Raw genomic sequence first — 14225 nt, 5'->3', positions numbered from 1 at the left:
CTATTAGTGGATTAACCGCTGTGGTGATTTAACAGCTGATAAAAATACATCAAGTAGACTACAAACAGAGCAAAACAATAAAACAACACCAGAAAACAACCAATAGGCTATACAATTATAACCAACAACCAATATGTGACAGCTCCTGGTGAAATGTGCAACGTCATTTTTCAGTTTTGTGACTCTGAATGCAGCCACAGCTACGAACGCTGCTAACAAAACACATCGCTACGAAGGTCTAAACTGTATTTTAATAACATGACAACATGCTGGGAGAACATCGACATGCTAAAAACACATAACTACACATAACTAGATGAACACACAGTTCTTGCTTTTGAACACGAGCTAAAACGAAAGTATGTTTACAAATCAACCCTCCCTTACCGGTAGCCTCCGGCAAACGAGAATAATGAATCCAATACACAAGTGTTTAGTGATCGTTAAACTATTGTTTATTATATCGAGTGGGTACTTTAAAACTTCAAGTTGAAAGCACCAACAAGGACCGCCTCGAAATTCATCGATGTTCATGTCCCGTGCTCGCGCTGTTGCCTTCATTCGAATAGTGACTGTAGAGACGCTTCTACTTGCGGCTCTCTGTTCAACAACCCACTGTTGGAGTTTGTCCTCTAACTGTGTCTAACTGTGGCCATCTCGCTTTGTTCCCTCGGAAACTCTGTTTAGTCTTCTTTACTTGGGGTCTTTATACACACAAGTGGTGTGGGACTGTGAGTAAGCACAACACCGGTGTTTACTGAATACCGTAATGCTGCAAGCGGTGCGGCTTTGTAGTTTACCAGTCGTACTGAAACATTTTGACAGAGCGCCTTGAGCGCCGTGTACAACCAGTATGGATCAACCAATTCACAAATTGATCCATATATAAGGCGCTCCGGGTTATAAGGCGCACTGTCGGTTTTTTTGAAAATTAAAGGCTTTTAAGTGCGCCTTATAGTGCGGAAAATACGGTACTTGACAGACCAAATGCATAAACATATACCAGTAATTGTGCTTTTAATCATTAAAAGCATGAATTGCTATTGGCAAAACAATCAATGTTTTAGAAGTTTCAGTAGTTTGGGTGACACATTGAAAGCATCGGTAAGGGTCAGGGTCTTAGATGACCAAATCTTTCAAATGTTATCATGTATGTATGTGTGTGTTAAGACCGCACAGACTCACGTCGTCAAGATGAAGTCCGCTATTGCAAGAGGAGATCTCAATATCCACGTACCTCTTCCACTGCTTACCCCAAATCTATTTATAGCAAACGGGTTCGCGTTGTGACAGACGAATACTTTGACCAGATGGTTCCTTCTCGGACCGGTCGAGTCACACTATGGGGTCGCTTCATCCAAGGGAAAATAACGCTCGCAACTAACAAACAAAAACATTCATGGCACGCGCGGATATCCTATAATGTTGACAACTCGGGCTGAAATTAAATACTCAACTTTCCTTTCAACTTCTCTTTCCGTGGTTGGCGTACTGTGTGTAACACTCCCTCAAAGGCTAAGTCAACTTTCGGTACACCCCCTCGCTGGCCTGCCACTCCAGTGATGTCATTGCTTCGGTCCGAGGCAAGCGCGCATAGAACAATAAATAACAATAATACCTTCATTTGTATAGAACTTTTCTAAACAAATGCTAACTGTGCTGTATATTTCTCTCTTCCAAATAACACTCGGATCCGTCGCCCAATAAATTCTCCCAACGCTAATACTAAATAAGTAATACTCTTTTAGGCTACTCTATTATCTTACGAAAATAAATATAATTATGGAAGACATTTCGAAAGCAGGGAACATTAATAAAATGAACAAGCAAAGCATGGAATGTATTTGTTATCCTACTCATAACAATCATTTAGAATGAGAAAATATGATAATGCCTTCCAAGCACAAAACTTTGTATAACTCCACATTCACTCAATTTCGGCATTTTATTTTTTAAGTAGTGGGAGATCATGCAAAAAGAAAAACAAGTGCACAGCAAAAGCTCAAGCATTTAAAGATCTAAAGGATCAGAAAAAAGGAAACAAATAAAGTAACACACTAAAACAATAACACAGCCACAAATTAAATTAACAAAGAGATAAATGGCTTAATGTGCGAAGAACAAAAGCTGGTGCTAAATAACTGAAAATAGGGATTGAAAACAGAACAATACACCCAGCTCTGGAATAAGATTATTATTATTTTTAAAACACACACACACACAGACCAGAGAGTCCTAGGCAGCGGTACTGAGCTCCTGGGGGAACTCAGCCATGATGTGGTGCAGCCAGACGTCCGTGTCTGTTGCCGTGTCCACCACAAAGATGGACACCTTCCTGTCCCAGGGCAGGGCTGCGTCCTGGACCGACTCCATCTGAGCCACCAGGCCCTTCTTCTCCACGTGGCTCCTGAACACGATGGAGGCCGCCTCCGACCACTGCCTCTGCTCGACACCTGGGGAGGAAGAGGCCAATCAGATGAGCCTGATCTGATCATCTGACACTGTTACATTTCCTGAAATTAGATTGAGGTGTCCAGACCACTGCCTCAACACTGGTGTTGTTGCATCCCACGAGTCTAAAAGTGCTTCCTGTCTCCTCATCCACACACTGATCTGACAGACCTGGCTGATAGACCTGGCTGACCTGGCTGATCCACACACTGATCTGACAGACCTGGCTGATAGACCTGGCTGACCTGGCTGATCCACACACTGATCTGATAGACCTGGCTGATAGACCTGGCTGACCTGGCTGATCCACACACTGATCTGACAGACCTGGCTGATAGACCTGGCTGACCTGGCTGATCCACACACTGATCTGATAGACCTGGCTGATAGACCTGGCTGACCTGGCTGATCCACACACTGATCTGATAGACCTGGCTGACCTGGCTGATCCACACACTGATCTGACAGACCTGGCTGATCCACACACTGATCTGATAGACCTGGCTGATGAAAGCACATTGCTGTGGGGGATGGGGGGGGGTCTAGTAAGCTCAGTGCAGATAAAGGAGGGGAAAACAGGGGAATGCCAAAGACCGGTCTTATTTATCAACCGGCAATCAATTCATCAATTTACTCTCAGCAGGGACTTCCCACACCTTCTGAAACATCAAATTCAAGCACTTTTCAAGGACTTTCAAGACTCAATTACCTCAAATTCAAGGACCCCCAACACGGCATAGTTTGAGACAGATCTAGATGAGAATTTATATAATAGGAACTATACGGACAACAATTAAAAAGAGAGGCTTGAATGTGTGAACACTAGATGGTCTGTTGCCTTCTCTACCACAGCACAGCAAAACAATATATTGTGAAATATGTGTTAAGTTAAGCAATGTGACTTATCTGCCATAATTACGTAAAACAGTCAATGTGATCAATCATACGCTCAGCTCATTTCTTTGATGATGATGATGATGATGATGATGATGATGATGATGATGTGATGAATCAGGGCCATCATATCTCAGCGTCCACTCACCAGCCAACTGTGCAGTGATGCCTTGGAAGGGTAGCTGTCTAAACTCCTCAATCAGAGGCTGCAGCTGGGTGCACCTGACTAGCTCATGTTTTCCGTAATCCAGCTTGTACACAGACACCAGGCCGTTAGGCAGCAGCCCCTTCACCACCACCCGGTGCCAGCTGGGAAAGGAGGGGGAAGGGAGAGCGTCAGAAAATCTCCCAAAATAAACGTCATTGTTTTGTTGCCCATAACTTATCAGAAGGTATAACATAAACCAGGGGGGTATTCCATCAACGTTGCTAAAGGATAATCCAGGCTTATTTTTTCATGAGATGCATCAAAATAAGCCTCCTTCCTTTAGCGACGTTGATGGAATACCCCCCTGGACCTGTTTGTCAGAGACTAAACATATAGTGCAAGGCAACAGTTTCTAAAACCAGCTGATATTTTTGAAGGGTCAAAAATCGAAGACGTCAAATGCCTCTGGGAGTTGAACCGCATGCCCAACTGCAGATGTGGTCATGGCCTCCAGGTCAGGCTGTGTGGAGGACCGAAGCAGGCGAGAGTGGCACTGTGCCATGCTGTAAACTCGCCAGCACCACTATGTTAACGTTTCAAGGCGAATTAAACTATACATTTAGTAATGACGGAGTAACACTCTTTGATCGCCAACGGCATCGTCGTTAAAAAGGAATGCGAAAGAGCTATGATGTTTCCTGAGTTTATTCTGCGTTTTAGCGTATTAAGGAAAATCCCCAAAACACAATTGATGTAATCTATAAACAAACCATACGGCTTTCTTTGTTGTTGTTGTTGTTGTTGTTTTTCTTATTCCATGCATTAGCCTACAATGAGTCTGGCCTCTGATTTCTACCTCCATCAGCCTCCCCTGATGTACTCACTCTTTCTCCATTTTGGCGGCGTAGATCTCTCCTTTCCTCACATCCTCTACTCTGGTCCCCTCCTCTGTCTTGTTGTAGTAGAGGATCATCTCTCCCAACAGAACCTCCAGCTTATGCAGATCCTGCCAGGCCAGAAACACAAAGTGGCCCGGGTGACAGGCCACAGACACATAGATATCCAGGTTCTGGTCCGTCGGAGGAAGCTCCAGGAGAGGGGGCAGCCGCAGCGACTGTCCCCTGGCCGAAGTGACCCCCCTGGGGGCGACTTCGTCCACCGTCAACCCCTCTGATCCCTGGGCTGGGGTTGGGTGCGGCACAGGGCTGGTCAGGGACAGCTCCACCATCACCATCTTGGTGAGGTCACAGTCACCGCCACCAGAGCTCAGAGGGTTAGGGTTCCTCTGGCTGGGCCACTTCCACAGATCAGAGTGCGCCATCTGGTGGTTGATGCTGGTCTTCACCTCTAATGGAGTGCCATTAGAGGTGAACATGTAGATGTGAACCAGCTTGGCTTCATCCAGCTTGGAGATCTGAAGTGCAGAAAGAAGGGAGAAGAAGGGTTGAAAAAACAAAAATCTGATCCAAAATTAGCCCGTCATAAAAAGTATAGATATAGGATATAGCTCCACTATAAGGATTGAAATTAGTTACACCAGTAACACCACTGTAACTTTCTTCCTAGCAGAGCAAGAACTTCATCTTAAACGAACTGTGCATCTGAGTACATACACTTTTCAACAATATCTGTGTTTGTCCAAAAATAGATAGATATAGAAAGATAATACATGTGTTTGGCTATCATTCTCCACACTTGTTACACTATTAAGTGTGTGTGTATATATATATATATATATATATATATATGTATGTGTAATATGTCAGGGTTCCCACACCTTCTGAAACATCAAATTCAAGCACCTTTCAAGGACTTTCAAGACTCAATTCCCTCAAATTCAAGGACCCAACACGGCATAGTTTGAGACAGATCTAGATGAGTAATAGGAATTATGCGCTCACAGACAACAATTAAAAAGAGATTGAATGTGTGAACACTAGATGGTCTCTTGCCTTCTCTACCACAGCATAGCAAAACAATATGTGAAATATGTGTAAAGTTAAGCAATACAGAGACTAAGCTAAGTAAAACATTTTTGAATATATATATATATATATTATTTTTTTTAGAGAGAGAGAGAGAGGGGAATTCAAGCACTTTCAATGACCCATGTCTATTCTCAAAAACTTTTAAGACCGTGATTTTTTTCCTCAAATTCACAAACATTCAAGGATTTCAAGGACCCGTGGGAACCCTGTATGTAAAGATACAACTGTGTGAATTACCTTTATGCTACAGTCCGTGGAGTTGTGGACAGCAGCTCTCAGCCAGAGGAGAGCTTTAGGAGGCCAGGCTCTCCCCACTGACATACCCTCCAGACAGCACTTGATCGCCTATAATAATAATAATAATAATAATATTAACACTGGTCTGGGAACCACTGCATTAGACTTATAGCTTTTCTAGACACTCAAACACGCTTAGACACACATTATAGACACAAGAGCACACTTCTACGATGCCCAACTGAGAAGGTAACCACATTTCTTGGGGAAAAAAGAATTAGCATTTCAAAACAAGAGTTGAAGTCTGTGGGTGTCGCTTCGGCGTCTGGTGTGTGGCTGTCTCACCTGGTGTGGGATGACCATGAGCTCATGTAAGAAAGGTGTGGGGATCTCCCTAAGCTCGATGACCTCCACAGAGGCAGGGGTTCCCAGGTCAACGAACCGAATATCCAGAACTCTGCCACCACAGTGGAGGTAGGTGATCTGACACAGGAGAATGGGACACAACATAGTTTTTGAGCATGCGTGGCATTCGGTGGAGACACTACATACCTCCATGAACATATCTGGGCAAGAGAACAGTGTTAATATTATCATAGAAATCATTGAAAAATGTCCAATCTTGCTGAATAATTCAATACATTTTAATTCTGAAAAAGGGACTCTTACAGTACCTCCACTCTGGACCATTTCCCATTGTGGCGGGCGAGGCAGCACATTCCACAAAACGGCTTCGACACCAACGACTCTGACGTGACCTGTCCCACAGCAACGGTCCAACTTCAATATAAGCTACTTACAATAAAACACAAATGGTATGCTAGTGTACCAGTCTTCATCTACCTGGGATATGAAGAAGGCTTCAATCTTCTTCAAAATGTCATTCAGCTTCACCTGCCCTCGTGAGGGCAGCTGGCAGAAGATGGTCTGATCAGTGCATATGTTGGTCACACACACTTTCATGTACATGCTGTTGACCTACAAGAGAAAACACAAAAGCTCCACATTACACGATTCACCACAATCAGTAATTTGTGAAACCATTTTTGAATGTGTAAATGTATTACCATCGATTCTTAAAGATGTATTGTAGTCCCTATTTTTTGCTTAAAAATGTTAATGTAACATCACAATGCTCAGCAGGTACCCTTGGTTATTCCATTGGCGTTTATGAAAGTAAACCGATGAATGAAAATGCTGTAGGCTTGTAAAAAATATTTGCATTAGCTTGAGATCTTGAAAACCAGAATTTCAAATCTCTCGACTGAGATTCTAGGAGCGAAGGAAGTCCAACCTAGGGTTGGAAATTATTGTTATTTATTCAAATACATTTTTGGAAATTATTGAAATTATTCGGAAAGTTGTCTGCGCCCCCCCCCCCGGCACTTAAGTTTTTACTTATTAACTGAAGCTCCTTGGTTTACGACCTAACCTGCTGTAGAAAGCAAGTCCCCGGATGATGACATGCTACCAACCTGCAGAGGGCTTGCCATGGACTGATCCTGGAGGGCGAGGAGACAGGCAGCGTTGACATTGACATCAACATCGTGCAACGTGTTGTACAGCACCACCAGTGCCCCGTCCTTCCCCAGAGTCTCCAGCAGGAGGATCTTACCAACCGCCAGGGACTCCAGAGCCGCCAGCACAGCAGGCTCTGTCATAAAGCTCTCCAGGCCTGCAGAGAGAACACCACAGACAGACATCACTCAGGAGAACAGAGCAATAGAAGAGGATGATTGCTTCATCGATACGCTCCGAAGGTCCACGCGTCAGAAACTGAGGTTTGTAAGTTACCTGCTAGGCTGCAGTTGGCAGCTTGGAATGGCAACTGGAAGAAGTCCTTGTGCAGGTGGAGGAGCCTGCTTTTGCTAACGACTTCTGAGAATCCATGGTCCACATAGTACACCTGCAGGGGCAAGATTACGCCTGGTCAGAAATGGGGGCTTGGATTTGCAGTGGACCTTTATTTAAATGTTTTGCAACGTTTATCTCAAGTACATACGTATACATACATACATGATAAGCAATGCTTACGAAATCATACAACACTGATGACAATTAAAATATTTTCATTTGATTTCCTGGAGGCTTGCTATGGGTCAAATCCTCACTCAAGACTCGGGTGCTTGAAAAGCACCCAGGAGAATGAGTAAACTGTCTATACCTGTTTAAACTGTCAACGCAGCTAAACAAACCAGTGGTCTATGGACAACCACGCTGTCTCAACACTAAAGGGACGGATCTTTTCTTACAATGCATTTAATATGATATTATTATTATTACTACATGCCATTTAGCTGACGCTTTTATCCAAAGCAACTTATATTGCAGCGAGTGCATACATTTCATTTTCCTGTTTATATTGTCCCAGCGGGAATCAAACCCCAAACCTATGTGTTGTTAGCACCATTCTCTACCAACCGAGCCACAGAGGACCCCACAACAGACGTCCAAATCAAGCCCGAAAAAAAAACTAAACTGTGTGTATAATATGACTGATGATGATATTATCATTATAATAATATGACTGGGGTTCTTATGTTCACCCAACTGATGTTGGCATAAATAGGGTATGAAAGACTTTACCTTGACCTGACCGTCACTCGTGACCTCACCGACTTGGGCTCGGATGACCTCCTCTCCACCTTCGAACCTCACGGCAACCAGTTCCCCCACGGCAGGGTTGAGTAAGGGCTTCTGTGCGCCGAGTCGGCTGTAGAGTATCTGCATGGTGTCTTCCATCGCCTCCTGGGCGTCAGAATATTCCTTGCCTATGTACCTGAGGATCATGGTACATACACAAGGTTGGCGCAGTTTTGAAGGAACTCTTCTCTTTGGGGTCACATTTACAAAACCCCCGAATGACGTTTTGCCGCGCAGGAAGAATAACTTCACGGAAACATGCACTCAAAAACCATCTAGATCGACGGCAACAGATATATTATAGAAAGGCAAATGTACAAAAAAAAGTGAACCATCTCTTCAGAATGTTTGGCTACCACTGTGAGAAGCTCAATGACTCTGACCTTCAGAGTCATAAATACTTTATACACATCACCAGTCTCAGTTCACCTGAATGTATTTGCCTGATCCATATTTAATTTTTCGCTCCTCCTCACAATATGAACTTTGGCATCTACCTGATGATGACATCTTTGGTGCTGGCTTCCACCACCAGCACAGAGGAGTACTGCTCCTTGGGCTTAACCAGCGGGGGCACCAGGGGGCTGGCCGACGGGGGGTTGGTGGCACGGGGGACCTGCTGGGCTCTGCTCTTGTCCTCCGTGGGGAGGGCGTAGAGAATGGCCTTCTTCTTGTTGTCAAGAAAGGGGTACTCCACGGTGCACGCGTCCAGCAGCAGCGACAGGTTGTCTAGTTCGGGGAAAGGAGTCTTGAAGGTTTCCTGGAAGAGCTTGGGGAGGGCGTGGGCCCACAGGCCATGGATGTTCTTGGACAGGAGCTCTTTGAGTTTGAGGCAAATGTCCGGTGGGACTGTTGCAGCCGTCTGGGAGGGGGTGGTAGGAGGGGTTTGTGACGTTGTGCCGACAGTGGCTGATTTCGCTGGAGGGGTGATGCTGGGGGCTTTGGACAGAAGGGGGAAAACCAGTCGGTCGTCTCGTTTAGTGCTGCTGACCCATTCAATCTGGAACACAATTTAATTTAATTTTTTATTTAACCAGGCAGGCATTGTAGGCATTTACATTGGCGGCCTGGCAAAAGACAAAAGCCTCTTAGGGGGAGGGGGGGCTGAAAAGAAATCAGGTTACATGTTAAAACAAAAGAGCACACACAACAGACAGTGGCACACATCCAAGCATTTCCAGCACAGTTAAAAGATAGAAAAATACAGACATCTCCAACACCTCCTCCACTTACATACAGTCACAGCATCAGTTATAAGTTAGGGGAAGCGGTGTCATTCTACTCATAACTCACACCAACTGCACATTTCTCATACAACTCAAATCATGATCTGAAAACTTCACATGAATTTGGCAACTTCTTCACAGGTGGAGTGTGTCTTAACACAGACTGTTCTATTCAAAACTAGTTTTGATTTAACTGCTGGGTCCTTTATATGATCTACTGTACTGTACTGTACTTACTTTAAGCATAGAGGTAAGGAGAGGAAACGTGGGCCAAAGTGTCACCTTAGTTAGTGATTGTCTACAGCAGAGACACAAGATCTCATTAACACAACCTAACTGTGATTTATGATTTATGATTTACTGTAATGACATTTCTATATCTGGGTGAACAATGGAGTTCTAACTGGTATCTGGGTATTTACCAGCCTCAAATACTCATACTTGGCATCACAGCTCGAACCGCACCTCCGACCTCTACTTCAGCAGCGTGTGTGCATGGCGGAACTGCTGCGGCTCTCATGCTTGCGGCTTCCGTACTGGCAGTGCAGCTTTAACAGCAGAGCTGCTACTACCAGCCCTATCTTTGTCGATTGAGGTTTGCCTTTGCATGCATTGCATGCAGAAAATAATGGTGAGAATCAAAATCTCTAGATGGCGTGTCGCGGCAGCCAGCGTGAGACGTGCACCTTGCGCGCTGTATGGCTGCTCTAACCCGTTAACATGGGCGCTGAAATGAAAAGCACACGCACTGCTGAGGTAGAGGTCGGCAGAGAAATGTTTCAATACTACAAAGCGATACTAGTGTCCACCAAATGCACTTTGGCCTGCAAGAAAGTGTGTTTGAAACATAACTTTCACTCCTCTAAGCAACACTGAACCTGGGAGGCCCAAAACCACCTACATTTTAGGCATTTAGCAGACGCCTTATTCCAAAAGCGACTTACAATCAATACATTTGACTAAGCAAGTGAATCATCAATCCACCAGTTGATGGAAGAGTAATCTAGCTCAGGCCAGGGGCCTTTGGCAGTCTCAGTTCACCTGGCGCAGAACTGTGACACAACTGTGCAAACACAAGAGCTGGAACAGATTAACCTGTCATAGGGAAAGGAGCAGGATGCTGCCAAGGACCGAATGCAACGGAGAGAGCTCATTGAAGCCTTATGTCCCAAAGGGGATGAAGAGGAGTAAGGAAGTAATCAATATTGTAATTGTTGCAGTCATACTCACTGAGCAAATGTGCGTCCAGTTCTCCATGTCTATGATGGCCTGGCCGTGTAGTTCCTGGCAGAACATTTCCCGGTACACAGTGGGCAGTTTGGACTGCCAGAGACCACAAGAATACTTGGTCAGGACCTCTATGAGGCGACTCTGAACCAATTCTTGGTCGTAGTCGTAGATGTTCTTTGGCCTTGGGGAGGGAGCTGGAAAACAGCAGCAAAAACGCTTTACTAGTCTAGTAATAGTTTACTCCACGTTGTGTGGGAAGAGACTAGATTAGTGATTACCTCACCCATAACTGTGGGTAGTCTACATTAGTGATTGACTTAAAGTGGGGAGAAAGAAATGATTAATCTAAAAAGTGTTGGGACAGGCCTATATAAAGGGGTGCGTGGACAATGGGGTCGCACTCACCAGCAGGTTTATCCTGATGGTCACCTGATGGCCCGGAAGGTAGCGGCAACCTCTTGTCTGGACTAAAGACAGAGAGATTGTGTCACCATCAATATGAAGTGTGCCACCATCAACATGAGCAACTTGCTTTGTATCATCAAATAGACTAAATGTTTTGTGAACTACAGTAGGTATCTAATTTGAAACCTATTTCTGACACAGAAGATTACAAAAACAAATGTGTGTGTGTGAGTGTGTGCGTTTGCATCCATACACACTGACTAAAATTCACATTTATATGTTTGCAATACGGCGATAATATTGTGTATGTATGATGAAATTGTCCCCAATAACATGTTCATTAACCCTTAAATTACCACCCAGTTTTTCTGTGTATGACAATTAAGCAGTGAATTAGGACTTTCCAAAGAGACCTCGAATAAATTATTTCTGGAAAGAAAAAATGTCAACACTCCTATCAATAGTTATGCAATGTTGCCTATCTGCATGCCTCTATAGCTATTTTAATGCAAAAAACCCAGTAGAAATTAGAATTTTTACGTAGGAGACTCTTTTGGTGGAGCAGAATATCTGTTTACAGACTTGTGACTTCATTTTTCAGCAAAAACTTCAGACAGTGCATCTACAAGCGGTCATCAGAAGGTGCTAAAAGTGTTTATTGGGGTTAATTGGAGCTCCAAATGGCAACTGCACCAAGGCGATCGAGCACTGCTATTGACTATCCTCCACAAGCACATCCCATGCATACCTAAGATTAAGCTCACAGTCACTTATTGTAAATAATGTTATTTGTCAATTATGTTCTGTACTATTGTCATTTTTCTTCTTATCTTGAATTATGCCTATTGCCTTATTGTCTTGTGCTGCAATCACAAGTCATGAACCGAAGCCTAAGAATGTTACCCTCTTACACTTGTGTAATGTGCCAGGTTTATGTCACAATAAACTTGAAACTGTTTGAAATAAAGCTTGTTTGAAATAAAGCAGCCTGGTCACTCATGATGTCACAGTATGTACTTAATGCTCACATCAGTCCGGAGTACCATGTCTGAACGGAATAGGGTGGGCAGGTTACTTAAGCAACGATGACTGAGAGAAAGTGGGGAATATTAACCTTTTTCTCCTCTCTCCGCTGCTCTCCTCTCGGCTCTCACACACACAGACACATCTTTGCTGCTTCCAATTTTAGTGACAAAAGCCTCACATCCTAATAAAATGTGAATACTGAATCCAGAATCTGGGAGCCTGTGTGTGTGTGTGTGTGTCTGTGTGTGTCCTTGAGTCCCCTCACCTCTCACACTGCACAGGTGGTTTCTTCATCTGAATGATGGGTCCTCTGTGCTGGGCATCAGGGTTGAACCCAAGACCTCCGTAGCCTCTATTCATGTGCGGCCGTCTCCCCATAGATGTCTGGGTCATGAGCCTGCCAGACAGCCCACAGTGCGTTGGTTGACGCAACGACGATGTCCGGGGCTTTTCTGGAAGACAAGTGGGAAGGAGGAGAGACAACAGCCTTCAGGGTTTGAGAAGCTTCATACTACCCCCCCCCCTCCCCCCGTCAGGTTTTGTTCACACACCAAAATATTGTACAGAGAGCAAGCGAGCGAGAGGGAGAGAGGGCTTTTTAAGGAGTTGTATTCTTAGCTTCCTGTAGAAAGCCGATGTTCTCAGAGGAATACTGGCTGAACTAGGCCAGCCCGTCTCGTTTTCTAGTTCACTGTCTGACCTGCAAGAGCCCAGTTACTAAGTTCTGTTCCAACCATCCATGTCCATAGTTCAGCAGTAGCAAAATGTCTGCCAGAAACATAACTATTGTCCTCAAATGAGGCATTTCTCCATCTCTCATTGGACGGCGGTGACAAGAATAGGGGAGGCTGTGGCGCAGGAGGTAGAGCTGCCGTCTAATGATCACAAGGTTGGCAGATCGGCGGTTTGAGCCCCAGCTGGCCACATGTCGAAGTGTCCTTGAGCAAGACATTGAACCCCAAATTGCTCCCAATGAGCGGGCCGGCGCCTTACATGGTAGCTTGCCGCCATTGGTGTGTGAATGAGAGGCCATTGTAAAGCGCTTTGGAATAAGACGCTATATATGTCAGTCCATTTTTATTTATTTTTTTACCTACCGTTAAACAGGAATGAGGAGGGTTTAACCCTGATCGGGCAGTTCACAATCTGTGACCGGCCGGGCCTCTTGGAGGTCCTCTGTCGGGCTACCAGTTGAGCAATGTGTGAAGTCTCTTCCAGGACACCCGCAAAACACATGAGCTAGAACAAGTTACGGTAGTATGAAGATCACAAAAGGCATGAAGAAAAAAACCCACACCGTAAAACTATTATTGCATGTCAGTATTGCATGCGATGATTTTACAGAGGCCAAAGATTTAATCAAGTTACCAATAATAATACAATTCTGCGTTAAGTGACTGAGTAGCAAATTTATGAGCAGCGGCTATGGAACTTCTGAACTATCTGTGAATAGGATTATATATTTATACGTGTAGTAGCCTATATGTTGTACACAACATCCAAAGGTCAATATAAATGTAATGTACAGATGAAGTGGTCGTGGCTAGCTACTGTACCCACCCTTCCATTGCGAATCTCCACCCGCACCACCGTGGGGATGCTCCTGAGATAGGCCTCCGTGGAGGGGTAGCCCAGCCGTTTGAGGGGGATGAACTCTCCCGTCAGAGACCTGTAGTCCGTCTGCAGGCGTGCGATGGACACCCCATCTTTATCCGACTGGAGGACAGCCCGGATCAACTTCATCACATCAGTATCAGCCATCCTGCTGAACAACAACAACAACAACAACAACAACAAAACATCATGTTGGAATCATAACACATTGTTCTTTACCTTCACCATTGACTATTCCGTTACAAAACGTGATCTCAAGTAAAGGCCTCAACGTTGGCGACTCCAGTCTCCAGATCGCCATAGGACGCCAGTGCTGTCCAACCTTGCCATACCTGTACTAGTCTGGGAACCAAGATTTCTATT

General features: G+C 44.6%; 1 protein-coding gene across 1 annotated transcript; it reads right to left on the bottom strand.

The window, feature by feature from the left end:
* Positions 1 to 2235: 2235 nt before the first annotated feature.
* LOC308164305 (tudor domain-containing protein 7B-like) lies at positions 2236 to 14009 on the bottom strand (the record flags this gene model as incomplete). The annotated part of the gene is made up of 13 exons (XM_080538433.1): positions 2236 to 2453; positions 3494 to 3654; positions 4378 to 4907; positions 6064 to 6201; positions 6393 to 6476; positions 6562 to 6696; positions 7194 to 7393; positions 7513 to 7624; positions 8305 to 8497; positions 8859 to 9361; positions 10818 to 10998; positions 12514 to 12700; positions 13805 to 14009. 13 exons carry the CDS (start codon positions 14007 to 14009, stop codon positions 2236 to 2238), a joined length of 2847 nt encoding a protein of 948 aa, XP_080394559.1.
* Positions 14010 to 14225: the final 216 nt, after the last annotated feature.

Source organism: Nansenia antarctica, assembly GCF_963989245.1.
Source record: "Nansenia antarctica genome assembly, chromosome: 8".
NCBI classification, from domain to species: Eukaryota; Metazoa; Chordata; class Actinopteri; order Argentiniformes; family Microstomatidae; genus Nansenia; species Nansenia antarctica.
Note: the sequence above shows the minus strand (reverse complement) of the source record. Positions and strands in the feature narration are given on the sequence as shown.